Consider the following 13,942-nt stretch of genomic DNA (forward strand, 5'->3'; position numbering starts at 1 on the left):
GCATGATGGCTGACAAAGGTCTAGATTTAGCCTTACCCGTCACCATTAGGGCTTTCAATCGACAGTTTATGGAAGGACTAGTACCCCAAATAGGTGACAAACTGAAAGCATGTACTCCCGAATGGAGAGCCATACGGGACAGAGGAACATTGTTGCAGAAAGCACAAGGCATAGAGGCTGATTTAGCAGAAACTAAACCCAGAAGGACACCGGGAGTTAACACTGTTGCCCGGGTCAATGAAGGAGGGAATTCCTCCCGTAAACCTCTTACCTGTTATTACTGCAACAAGGTGGGACATATAAAAAGAGACTGTAGGAAAAGGATAAAAGACGAACAGGAAGGAAACACGGACAGAGACACGAGGGACTACAGACAGAGGCGTACCAATGATAGGGACGATCCGACCGCATGACTTGCCCCAGTCCTAGCTGAATCAGAGAACAAAATGCTCCACATGTTGATGAAGGTGGAAGGTAAACATATTCCTTGTTTGGTTGACACAGGAGCGTCACGCAGTCTGTTGTCTGATTCAGTAGTCCCTCCACACATGACGTCCTGTGACACCATACCCATAAGTGGTTATGACGGTCTTTTGTCCGATGCCCCACTGACTGACTAAACCTTAAAAAGTAAAAATAGGGGGAATGGCTACCGCCTGACACTTGTGTATTGTTGCAATATGTAGATGACCTATTGTTATGTTGTCCGGATAACGATACTTGTTTAAAAGCCACTCTATCATTGTTACAATTCCTGGCTGAAAAAGGGTGCAAGGTGAATAGAACTAAGTTACAGGTATGTCAGAAAAAGGTTGTCTTTTTGGGCCACTGTATATCCCAGGGTACTCGACATCTCACTGAAGACCGAGTCCAGGCCATAAGACAAATGAATATCCCACGCAACTTTAAGCAACTTCGTATGTTTCTGGGAATGGTATCATATTGTAGACAATGGATACCACATGCCAGTTCTCTGATGCAGCCATTATATGATTGCTTGAAAATAGTACCCTATGTACTCACAGAAGCAGGTCATGAATCTTTTAGCACCTTAAAAAGGTTACTAATTTCGGCACCTGCGATCGGGATCCCTGACTATACCAAAACATTTCATTTGTACATTGCTGAAATCACGGGACACGCAACAGGGGTGTTGACACAACAACACATCAAACAAAGGCCGGTAGCATACTTCTCGGCGGCTCTCGATCCTGTCTCTAGAGGATCACCGTCCTGTGTACGAGCAGTTGCAGCAGTGTCAATTATCATTGACAAATCCTCAGAAATTGTCTTAGACAATCCTGTAGTGGTACATACCACACATGACATACACGCCATCTTATCACAGGTCCAACCAAAACACATATCAATGGCAAGGCAGCTGCGTCTACAATGCACTTTGCTCCTACCCCCCAATGTTACCTTTCAGCGATGCACTTCTTTTAACTTAGCACAGCTTTTACCATTACAGACAGATTTGACAGGGGGGAGTAATGATGATAATGGTGTAGACACAGCACAAGATACTCAGGATTCTGACACACTTTCATTTCATGACATAACATCTGATGAACACGATTGTTTTCAACTTATGGAACAAGAAACCACGGGGTTCCCACATGTCACAGACATACCCATTACAAATGCAGAACACACACTGTACATAGATGGTAGTAGATTTGCCGATGACAAAGGTAAATATCACACAGGTTATGCTGTGGTAACGGACACACAGGTAATTGAGGCAAAGTCACTACCAGCACACATGTCTGCACAAGAAGCGGAACTAACCGCTCTAGAGAAAGCCCTAGAACACTTGGAGGGACAAGAAGGGAACATTTACACTGATTCCGCATACGCCTACGGTGTGGCACATGATTATGGCCACATATGGAAAGCTAGAGGTTACCTTACAGCAGCAGGCACACCTGTTAAACATGGTGAAGGAATCAAAAGAGTCCTGAACAATCTTCAAAAGGTTATAAGAGTAGCCATCATGAAGATAGCGGCACACACGAGCGCAAAAACAACTGAGGCAAAAGGAAACGCATTTGCAGATTTAACTGCAAAGAAGGCAGCTCTAGGGGAAGTAAGCCCTGAGACCTTAGCCACGGTACAGGTGAGTATGCCCGAAACCACATGGCAGCAGCTAATGGAACTACAGGAACAAGCAGGGGCTATTGAGAAGGACCGTTGGGTTAAAGAGGGAGCTGCACCAGGCCTTGACAATGTATGGAGAGAAGGAGACAAAATATGTCTACCCGCTTCTCTATACCCCGCAATGGCAGCGGCTGTTCACTTACCCACTCATGTCAGCTCCAATTCTATGTATAGGATTGTAAGCCAAGGATGGCTAGCCCCTGGATTCAGTAGTACTGCAAGGAACTACTGTGCTGCATGCCAAATCTGTCTGATTAATAACCCAGGACAGAGAGTGAAAACCCCACGTAAACATCAGGTCCGGGCCCAATATCCCTTTCAGAGACTGCAGATTGACTACATACAAATGCCTAAGAGCGGCCCCTTTGAATTTGTTCTCGTGTGCATCTGCCTATTTTCAGGCTGGCCCGAAAGTTATCCTGTGAAATCAGCTACGGCAAAAGCCACCGCCAAGAAACTGATTACTGAGCTGATACCTAGGTTTGGTCTCCCAGAAACAATAGAATCAGATAGGGGGACACATTTCACGGGAGAAATAATGCAAAATGTGATGGCAATGTTAGGGGTTCAACAAAGTTTTCATACTCCTTACCACCCACAGAGTTCAGGATCAGTAGAAAGAGTAAATGGTACAATCAAGCTGAAAATACAAAAAGCTATGCAGGAGTTGAACAAACCATGGCCTGAGTGCCTAGCTTTAGCTTTGTTCTCTATTAGGTACACCCCAACAGGAAAAACAGGGTTATCCCCATATGAAATACTGTTTGGAAGTGCACCTAGATTAGGTTTATATTTTCCTCAAAGTATGCAATTACAATGTGATAGTTTAACTACGTATGTAATACAGTTGCAACAGCGTCTGACTAAAATCCACAAGAGTGTGTATTCTTCTCTTCCAGACCCTAATTCTGTCACAGGTACACACGATCTACAACCAGGAGACTATGTGTATGTAAAGAAACATACCAGAAAGACACTGGAACCAAGGTTTGAAGGTCCTTTCCAGGTGCTATTGATTACAGCAACCTCAGTGAAATTGGAAGGGAAACCTACCTGGATCCACGCTTCTCATTGTAAAAAGGAGCCAGTTGGCAAATGACAACATGTATCTTTTTATTGTTTCAGTAATTCTGGCTAATAGTTTGGTTACCTCACAGAATAAAATATACAAGGATGAAGGATTTTCTAAAAAAATGTTATTACTGAAGTTTAAATATGCTTATGCCCAGAAGTCAGGATATGAGAAATGTTGGATTTGTAGCAAATTACACCCCAGCACAGCAAGTATACCACTGATGGCAGTTCCTATAAACTATACTGATCTTGCTAACAGTAGCATTAACATAATTAGAACAAATACCAGTAAGACAGTAATGTTTAAGTCGAATGGTCTCGCCTTTTTCCCTGATTGGTGTTTCAACTTAGGGAACACAACGGGAGGAAATGGAGAATGCCAAGACAGCAAGTTTAATTTGTCCATTGTTGTATTAAATGGAAGATTCTATCCCAGTAATTCCAGCACACACCAGACATTATCTGACTTCCTCACTAACATTGTGGATAATAATGGTAGGTGGTTAGTATCCAACTTATCCCTCTATGGATACACCTCTCGTTATAGAAATGATATCAGTTCAAGATCAGTAGCACTGGGAAATAATATATACATCTGTTGTGAGGATAAATGTTATACTTGGATACCTAGAAGAGCTCAGGGATGGTGCTACCTCGCAAGTTTAGTACCAGTAATGGGAGTAGTAGGTGATGAACGAGGTGATCACCTATTAGAAGCTAGCATGCATCCTAGATATCCCCTCAGGTATCGTAGTAAAAGAGAAATATTCCTGAAGAAGGACATGGCATGGGCTTGGTTCCCGTCCTGGACAGGATGGGGTATAGACTTAATGAAACGACTAAATAACTATACAGGAATTATTAATGATGTTTTGGAGAAAAACTCTGATGACATTACTAAGTTAAATCTGGAGACCAGAGCCATCAGACAACAATTAGAATTACATGAATTAGCAATTGAAAGTATGAGTGCAGCATTGACAGGACTCTGTGAAACTACTGAGGACTATGAGTGCTGTACTTGGATACATAACACCAGCATTGAGGTACCTGATTATTATGACATCATTGCACAACACCGTACGGAAGTAAAGAATTTACAAGAGAAGGCCCGAAATATTGGTCGCGACTGGGATCCGTTTGGTGGAACTTTTAGTTTCTCAGGGTTATTCTCTTGGGTTAAGAAGGCAGCAATGACGATTATAGTGGTGCTCTTATTCGTATTTTTCTTTTATGCATGCTTTAAACTGTTTATGTGCTTTTGCAAGAAAGCCAAGGTAAATGATGCGGAAAAGATGGAACTTTTGTGAAGATAGGTAGATTTAGATCCTTGACATCACCCATCTGTCAGAAAAGCCACTCTTCCTGAATTTTAGATGTTGGTACTGTCCAGGGGGATGGGTGTATACCCCTCTGACAACTCGCGGTCAGGGAGAGTACTCTGGATATAGGCTGACTAGAACTTGTTCAGGTGGACCCAGGGCAAGAGGGAGGGGTGATGTCAAAGGGGGAAATGTAAGGATTAAGGTATACAAAATGGTTGACCTTATGTCATACTAAATACTTGTATTTTTTTATCCTTCTCTGTAAAATAAGGATTCGTCATCTATTGTCACGTACTCATCAAGAAGAGGCCGCATCAGCCCTAAAAAGCAGTCTACGCCCAGAAGATTGTCTTATCAGCTGATAACACTCGGAGAATTGTCTTTCCTTTGCAAAAATGTTGTTTTTTTTACATTTGCTGATGTTTGCCCTTTTCTGTCTATAAAAGATGTAATAAACAAGCCTCAGAGCCACAGTCAGTCAGAGACAGTCAGAGTTAACGACGGACTTCTGAGCAGAAATACTGAATACTTCTGTGTCTCTTTGCTTGGATAAGAACTCTAACTAACAATTGGGAAACGGTAACATAACCTGACAAATAGGTGACTTGTTGAGGTCACACCTAACAACCACATACTTCCATCCCTGAATTCATGTGATGCATAATGGACATTAATTGGGACTTTTAACGAAGCTATGGCCTGGTAAGGTCATGTGTTTCCATCCCACGGGACTTTAAATGAAACCATGGCCTGATAAGGTAATGCGTTTCCATCCCCATTGTATTCAAAAAAAGGGGGGAACAAGGGGAACAAGGGGGACATTGGGACTTTACATGAAGTATGTGGTAGCAAGAGAGTACAAGGTGAACTAATAGGAATTTTATTAATCGTTGCAGTTGGATTTACAAAAGATAAATACAATGATAAACAAAGTAATAAACAATACATGATAATGATAATAGTGATAATAATAGTACAACATGATAATAACATGAATATCACAAAGTATCATAATAAAACTCCAAAGTTCACCGCAGCAGGATTGAATAAAAGCATATGTAGCATAATGCCTGCAGGACCAAGGTCATTGTGCACCAATTAGAGTAATGTATAGTAACGTCAGAATCTGAATGTATTCAAAAGAAGCACGGCTGGTCTAGTAGGATCCTTCACTCTCTCCACATCTTGCAAATCTCCTAATGGTTCTAATTTTTCACTCTCTCTATAGAAGTGCCTCATGGTGACTCCAAGCCTGCTTGTGCTGCGGCCTTTTGTGGCTATCCCCATTGAGTTACCCACCACAGCTCCCGGTTGGGGGTGTATATTGGACGGCTTGCGGCACCCACCTACTATACCATCAGTACACTCACCTAAGTGAGTAAGCATGTATTAGGTGTGGGTGACTTGTTTACCCCACCCTTTTCATGAGTTTTTATTATTATTTTTATTTTTCATTTACCTTACTTCTGAATATCATATTACTCTTTATTATAGATTGAACACGTGCTCTGCTCCTGATGAGTGGTACAAAGGCCACGAAACGTGCGTAGAGATATCATATGCCGTGCTTCTTTTGAATACATTCAGATTCTGACGTTACTATACATTACCCTAATTGGTGCACAAAGATCTTGGTCCTGCAGGCATTATGCTACATATGCTTTTATTCAATCCTGCTGCTGTGAACTTTGGAGTTTTATTATGATACTTTGTGATATTCATGTTATTATCATGTTGTACTATTATTATCACTATTACCATTATCATGTATTGTTTATTACTTTGTTTATCATTGTATTTATCTTTTGTAAATCCAACTGCAACGATTAATAAAATTACTATTAGTTCACCTTGTACTCTCTTGCTACCACATACTTCATGTAAAGTCCCAATGTCCCCCTTGTTCCCCTTGTTCCTCCCTTTTTTTTGAATACAATAGGGATGGAAACGCATGACCTTATCAGGCCATGGTTTCATTTAAAGTCCCGTGGGATGGAAACACATGACCTTACCAGGCCATAGCTTCGTTAAAAGTCCCATTTAATGTCCATTATGCATCACAGGCATTTAATTTATGAAATAAGTTTGACAGATCTGACACTAATGAGGAATGTAGTGATATTAGCATTTCCTTTAATGTAGTGTCTATAACTGGTTGCCCTGATGTGGGGAATGATTCCATAGGAGATTGCAAGGCCTGGTTAGTTTTTATAGAATTAGAAGCCTGGGCATCTATTTCTTGTATTTGCGGCTGTGCTGCTAGTGCATCTATCCTCATTCGTGCCCTTGCAGGGCTATTTAGCAAAGGATCAGCACTGGCATCTAGAGTAGGGGATCGTGGCATTTCTCCTTTAATTATTTTCCCCTGTTCTTCTGTGGGGAGAATGGTGTCATTTCCCTGAGGTGCCGCTCCGCCATCGGCGCTATTTTGGATTTCACTGACCTGTTCTCCGGGAGCATACAGAAGTGTTGTAAGTTTTTTCGGTCGGTATTCTCCCATTCTTTTACGTGATATCGTTAAACGGGACGTCCGTTCGCTACTGGGTAGTATTTTTAGCTGGAATCACGGGCTCGTTCGGATCCAATTCATTCCATTATTTCCCCTCACGATGGAGCTCTGTGTCTAAGCATCCATCTTCCGCGCCAGCCGGCCACACCCCCAGTGCCTATGATTTGAATAAATGTGGAGTACTGCACCATGAAGCCTCTTCTTTTTACTTTATGATACATCCCACTGTTGGAGATCACCTGGAGAGGGTGTTTGCCTTGGCTGTGAGGAATTACCGGAAAGCCTGCTGTAGGAGAGAGTTTCCCTTTACTGGATGAGCCTGTGGATACTCTTTCCTTGGCTGAGCGATCCCCCCTGTGTGAACCCTTTTAATCTCTATAGCTTGAGATCCAACAACTCTGGTAAGCGGCACTGATTGATTATTATTTTTTGATGAACAGAACAACTGAGTGATCCCTTGAATGTCCTTCAACATTATTTGCACTGATTAACCATTCAATACAGGGCATTTTCACCCCCTTCCTGCCCAGACCAATCTTTAATTTTTTTTAGCGCTGTCACACTTTGAATGACAATTGCACGGTCATGCAACACTGTACCTAAATTATTTTTTTTCCCCCACAAATAGAGCTTTCTTTTGATGGTATTTGATCACCTCTGCAGTTTTTATTTTTTGCGCTATAAACAAAAGAAGAGCGACAGTCTTTCAATATTTTTGACTTTTTGCTATAATAAATATCCCATTTTTTTATTTTTTTTACTTTTTTCTTCCTTAGTTTAAGCCTATATGTATTCTTCTACATATTTTTGGAAAAAAAAATCAAAAAGAAAATCGCAGTAAGCGTATATTGATTGGTTTGCACAAAAGTTATAGCGTCTACAAAATACAGGATAGATTTATGGCATTTTTATTTATTTTTTTGCTAGTAATAGCGGCGTATTGCGATTTTTTTTTTTGCTGACTGTGACATTGCGACGGACATATCGAACACTTTTGACACATTTTTGGGACCATTCACATTTATACAGTGATTACTGTGTAAATGTGACTGGCAGGGAAGGGGTTAACACTAGGGGGTGATCGAGGGGTTAATTATGTTTCCTAGGAAGTGATTCTAAATGTAGGGGGCAGGGACTCACAAGGGGAGGAGACCGATCAGTGTTCCTCTGTACTGGGAACACACCATTGGTCTCCTCTCGCCTGACAGGATGTGGATCTGTGTGTTTACACACACAGATCCGCAGTCTTGCTGTGTTCACGGGCAATCGCGGCCGCCGGGCATGCGCACAGGGTCCCGAGCAATGTGGTGTGTGCCCCCTAGATGACCAGGAAGCCCAGGACATCATATGATGCCTACCCAGGATGGGAGATCCCTCCTATGGACATCATATTACTATAGCCGGGTAATGAAGTGGTTAAAGCACTTTATGGACTATTAAGCTACACGTTATTACCTTACCCTAATCATATGCTCTTATCACGTATTTGTAAATTCTTTTTATTAATGGAGTTTTTATTATTAGATTGCCCACTTGTTACACATAAGTTAATTGATTGCCTGTTTTCAGCCTTCCATCTTCTAGCTGAAGTAACCATAATAAATGTTAAAGTGCACACTACAGCTAACAAACCAGAAGCCAAGGAAATTGTAAGGCATACCAAGCAAACAAGAATGCCGCATTACAGCCCCAGACACTTGCAAGGTCTGAGCAACTCAGATTCCATCCCTAGTTCTGGCCAAGCAGAGCGGATATTATTAAAGTGGTTGTAAAGGCTGAAGATTTTTTACCTTCATGCATTTTATGCATGAAGGTAAAAAACCTTCTGTGTGCAGCAGCTCCCCCCCCCCCCCATACATACCTGAGCCCCATCTCGAACCAGCGATGTGCAGGAGAGCAGCTCTCCTGGGTCTCTTCCTCCTCATTGGCTGAGACAGCAGTGTGGGCCATTGGCTCCTGCTACTGTCGACTTCAGCCAGTGAGCCAATGAGGAGAGCACGGGGGCTGGGCTGAGACACACTCCATGTGTGCGGCTCCGGGGGCGAGCCTGCTCAGGTGCCCCCATAGCAAACTGCCTGCTATGGTGGCACTTGTCAGGAAGGAGGGGTCAGGAGTGCCGGCAGGTAACCAGAGAAGAGGAGGATCGGGGCTGCTCTGTGCAAAGCTGCAGAGCAGGTAAGACATGTTTGTTATTTAAAGAAAAAAAAAAAAGAATCTGCCTTTAATATCACTTTAAACTTCAACAACAGGTATCCCAGAATAAGGACACGTGGTCCACAGCAGGAGCAGCTCCTTATAAAACAGGGCTCTGTAAAAATGAGCCTGTGGGAGTTATTTACGAAAGGCAAATCCACTTTGCACTACAAGTGCAAACTACAAGTGCAAAGTGCACTTGAAATTGCAGTGAAAGTGCACTTGGAAGTGCAGTCACTGTAGATCTGAGGGGAAGATCTGAAATGAGGGGAAGCTCTGCTGATTTTATTATCCAATCACATGCAAGCTAAAATGCTGTTTTTTATTTTCCTTGCATGTCCCCCTTGGATCTACAGCGACTGCACTTCCAAGTGCACTTTCAGTGCAATTTCAAGTGCACTTTGTAGTTTGCACTTGTAGAGCAAAGTGGATTTGCCTTTTGTAAATAACCCCTTTTATGCTTGCCAGCTGCTCTTCTCCCATGATTGTCCGCTTGACATATGGATCGTGTCATTAAGTGAAATAATTTATGGCTGCCTTAGTAAATGAGCATATGATAGCTTTAGGGTGCACCACAGTTGCTCTAAAATATACTGCTTCTTGTTTTACCTTTTAACATAACGTGTTGAATAAAAAGTTGAATATCTCTTTCAGAAACGACATATTGATATATTACAGATGCCCAAATCAAGATCTTAAGAGTATGCACTTGTCTGTGTGAACATATTTTTGGATGGCCAGAAGCTTGGCCAAAGGTGAATGCCACTGCAAAGGCCTCAGTAAAAAACCAAAAGGTTATTGGTAGTCAGTGGCGGCCCATCCATAGGGGGTGCATGGGCGCTGCTCCCCCCCAGGCAGTCACAAAAAAAAAATGTAAAAAAAAAAAAAAATACAAAAAAAAAGGTCCTTACGTGCACTGTGTTTGGACACCGGACACAGTGCACTTGTGGGAAGTGCCACATCTATGCAATCACAAGATTGCAGACGTGGCACTTAATTTGTGGGCATTTATCCACCCTTGTAGCGCTATTCAAAAGTGCCGAGTAGCTTCCGCCTGAAGCTCATAGTATCTATTACTACGGCCGGGCGGTTTGATTGACATCTCAGTTTGATATCACTTCCTGTTTTCTTTCTTCCATTGCGCCTGGGAGAGAGGAAACAGGAAGTAGGAGAGGAGCGGACGGACCCCTCCATTGCTGTTATGGAAGAAGGAACCGCAGGAGAGGACAACCGCAAGTTAAGTAGTACCGCTATGCTCCCATGGAGAATGAGGGGGTTCTATGTGACACAGATAGGCATTTGGGATCTCCCACATTTTTCCTGTTTGTGAGTAATAAACTTCTCCTTGTTTAAGCTTAAAAGTGACTGGCGCCCATTTTTCTTTCTTGTTCACCCACCATGCCTAGTAACCACTGGTAGTCACCACCAGGCTCCCGGAAATTGGGGTAGGTGCTACATATTGTACTTCTTGAGTTATTTCCCTTAAAGTGGTTGTAACCTCAGACATGAAATATGAATAAAGCATATCCCTCTATAGCAGGATTTCTCAACCAAGGTTCCTCCAGAGGTTACTAGGGGTTCCTTGAGCAATGAACAATTTCTGTCTCTCAGATAAGTTCCCTCTGACACCATTGATCTTTTTAGAGATCTGTTAGGGGGTAATTTTTCCCAATGACCACAAATGTAAAGAGCATTCTTTCCACTGACCATCACACTAATGTATCATGAGTTGTAGATATAGTCATTTTTAGCAGGGGTTCCCTGAGACCAGAAATGTATTTCAAGGGTTCCTCTGTGTTGAAAAGGTTGACAAAGGCTGCTCTATAGTGTGCCTCAATTAAGAGCACTGAGTGCCATTTCTGTCTGCTGCTTCATTCAATCCTGACCCAAACCATAAATAACAAAGTTAATCAAATACATTTAGCCAACCACTTACCTCCATGTGTCTTTTCAATTCAGTAAGACTGTTAATATCAGATGCAACACCTGCAGTAATAAAAACAGCAGTCAGAGACCCAGACTTGGTGCAGCAACCTGTATTCTCTTCCTATTCCTTTCCTTCCCTAGTCCTGCCACATCCCTTTCCTCAAAACCAGCAGTGGAAACCGTTCAGTCTGGTTATCTCCTCTGTGTAAGATCATTTCATTTTTGCAATTGTTACAGTGTATGATTACTGTGTACATAACAGATTCATCATTTTATTACGGTTAATCAGAGTATGTACATTAGTATTTCTTCACTGGAACCATAATGTTTTTTGAAAAATCCAATAATAATATATTAGAAAAAAAATGCATTTAGAACAGGAATTTAATTACATGTGTAATGAGTTTATGTGTAAGCCCTTGTACACACGGTCAGACATTCCAACAACAAAATCCGTCATATTTTTTCCCACTGATCTTTTCCGAAACTGGTGTTGCATACACATGGCCGGACAAAGTTGTTGGAAAATCCGATCGTTCAGAAAGTGATGACGTTCGTTCGTTAGGACGGGACTACGTTCAGGCTAGTAGCCAATAGCTTTGGTCTCGTAATTTGATCTGAGCATGCGTGGCACTTTGTCCGATCGGAATTCTCTACAAACGATTGGACAAAGTCCGATCGGATCATGTTGGCGGAAAAATTTTATATCCAGCTCTCAAACTTTGTTGGACAGACATTCCGACGGAAAAAGTCAGATGGAAAAGTCCGACGGAAAAAGTCTGACAACACGGTCCGATTGGACATTTTCCGTCGGAATGTCCGACCATGTGTACAAGGGCTAACGGACACAGAACCAGTTATATCAGCTTCTCCCTTAGGGCTCAGGCACACAAGATGTTTTTACAGCTGCTGTTAGTGGCGTTTCACTTTTTTTTTAACTGCCTATAAAAGCCCCCTATATTAGCCTATGTTTTCATGCACACATAAATGGTCAAAGGTGTTTGGAGGCATAAGCGCTTAGGAGCAGTAGAAAAAACAACAGATTGTGCTTCTAGGAGCAGTAGAAACAAGCTGTAAAAACTCAAAATGCCAAAAAACACGTCTAAGCCCTTGTACACACGGTCTGAAATTCAGACGGAATGTTTCCTATCGGACCGTTTTGTCGGATATTCCGACTGTGTGTGGTCTGCATCGGACTTTTTCCGTCGGAATATCCGACGGACCAAGTTTTCCAACTTGCCGGTAAAATTTTCCGACAAAATGCTCCTATCGGACATACTCCGATCATGTGTAGCCTATTCCGACAGACAAAGTGCCACACATGCTCAGATCAAATTCCTAGACCAAAGCTATTGGCTACTAGCCTGAACGTAGTCCCGTCGTAATGAAATAACGTCATCACGTTATGTACAATCGGATTTTCCGACAACTTAGTCCGACCGTGTGTATGCAACATCACTTCCGTACCTCTTCCGGAAATAATCCGTCGGAAATTACTCCGACGGATTTGGTTGTCGGAATCTCCGACCGTGTGTACAAGGGCTAAAACATTTTTTGGTGTTTTACATTATAGAGTGTTTTCAATGTAAAAAGCCCAAAAAACGCAAAAAAGTGGGAAAACAAGCAAAAAACTAAATAACACTAATGTAAAAACGCGACTAAACACAAAAAAACAAGAATTCTTAGCGCTGCTGTAGCACTGGTGTTTTTAAAACGTCCTGTGTGCATGAGCCCTTATAGGCACTTACCGTATAATGTCATTGCAACACACCTTATTGGCTAAATCTGGTCTGATACTCTACTTTGAACAGTTCATTTTAGCAGTGTTTTTTACAAAAATAATCACATAATGCAAAGGGTGGATCATGTATAAAGAGCCTCATAATTAATAGAAACAAAGAATAGTGACTGAAAAAAAAGACTTTTGAGTCTGTCCTTTTTTCTGTTTAACATTTTTGTCTGAGAATAGACCTACATTTATTCCAAGCAAGCTTACATTTACAAATGGTACCTATATGGCAATGACCTTGGAGGTTATGGGATTAGGTCCAAATTTTTGCAGCTGGTTTACAAATACTGTACTAGGCCCCAATGGCACAAATTAAACTGGGAGGGAATCTCTCCAAATTTGTTTCCATAGAGCGGGGAACGAGGCGAGGCTGCCCCTTATCCCCATCTTTGTTTGTGCTTCTGGATATGGAGACTATAACCCAAGCCATACGAGACTCTGTTGATATTAAAGGTATTCCAATCAGGTCGATAACTGAACAAAAATGGCTCTATACGTCCATGACTTTGTTTTACCCCCCCCCCCCATTGATGAGCATTGGCAAGTTGCTGCATACCCCTCTCTACTCCTTAAATGGACCTCCAGTGCAAAATATGTGGGAATATTGATATCACCTTAGGTTACTGAATTTTTCTCTCTTAACATGGCGCAATCTTCCCGTCACTTGTAGGGAAAATCTTATAAAAAATTAAACTACTTCCCTCCTTCTTTTATGTCATATGCCATACCCCGGTGTGGATTCCACAGACAATTCGAGTCAGCTATGCTCTCCTTTCTGTCGGGCTCCTCCCAACCTAGATTCAAACTAAACATGCTCTAGAGGCCCTGGACCCAATGGGGTCTGGCCTGTCCAGATTTTCATGCATATTATACTGCTGTCCTACTCACCCACGCCCATACCTGGCTGACGGCGGACAAAACTAATGCTGCTGTTGTACTGCATTTATAGTGTCTTATGAAGCACAT

The 13,942-nt window shown here is 42.1% G+C and overlaps 1 protein-coding gene across 4 annotated transcripts in view; it reads right to left on the minus strand.

The window, feature by feature from the left end:
- LOC143983794 (sterol O-acyltransferase 2-like) overlaps nt 1-13,942 on the minus strand; it is a 306,186-nt gene that overhangs the window by 217,111 nt on the left and 75,133 nt on the right. For all 4 annotated transcript variants that reach the window (XM_077483882.1, XM_077483883.1, XM_077483885.1 and 1 more), the window contains exon 2: nt 11,198-11,247. In XM_077483882.1, coding sequence (XP_077340008.1) covers nt 11,198-11,247 — 50 coding nt within the window. The remainder of the gene's footprint in view (nt 1-11,197; nt 11,248-13,942) is intronic.

This window comes from Lithobates pipiens, unplaced genomic scaffold, assembly GCF_037356315.1.
Source record: "Lithobates pipiens isolate NorthernLeopardFrog02 unplaced genomic scaffold, aLitPip1_a1.2 Scaffold_16, whole genome shotgun sequence".
NCBI classification, from domain to species: Eukaryota; Metazoa; Chordata; class Amphibia; order Anura; family Ranidae; genus Lithobates; species Lithobates pipiens.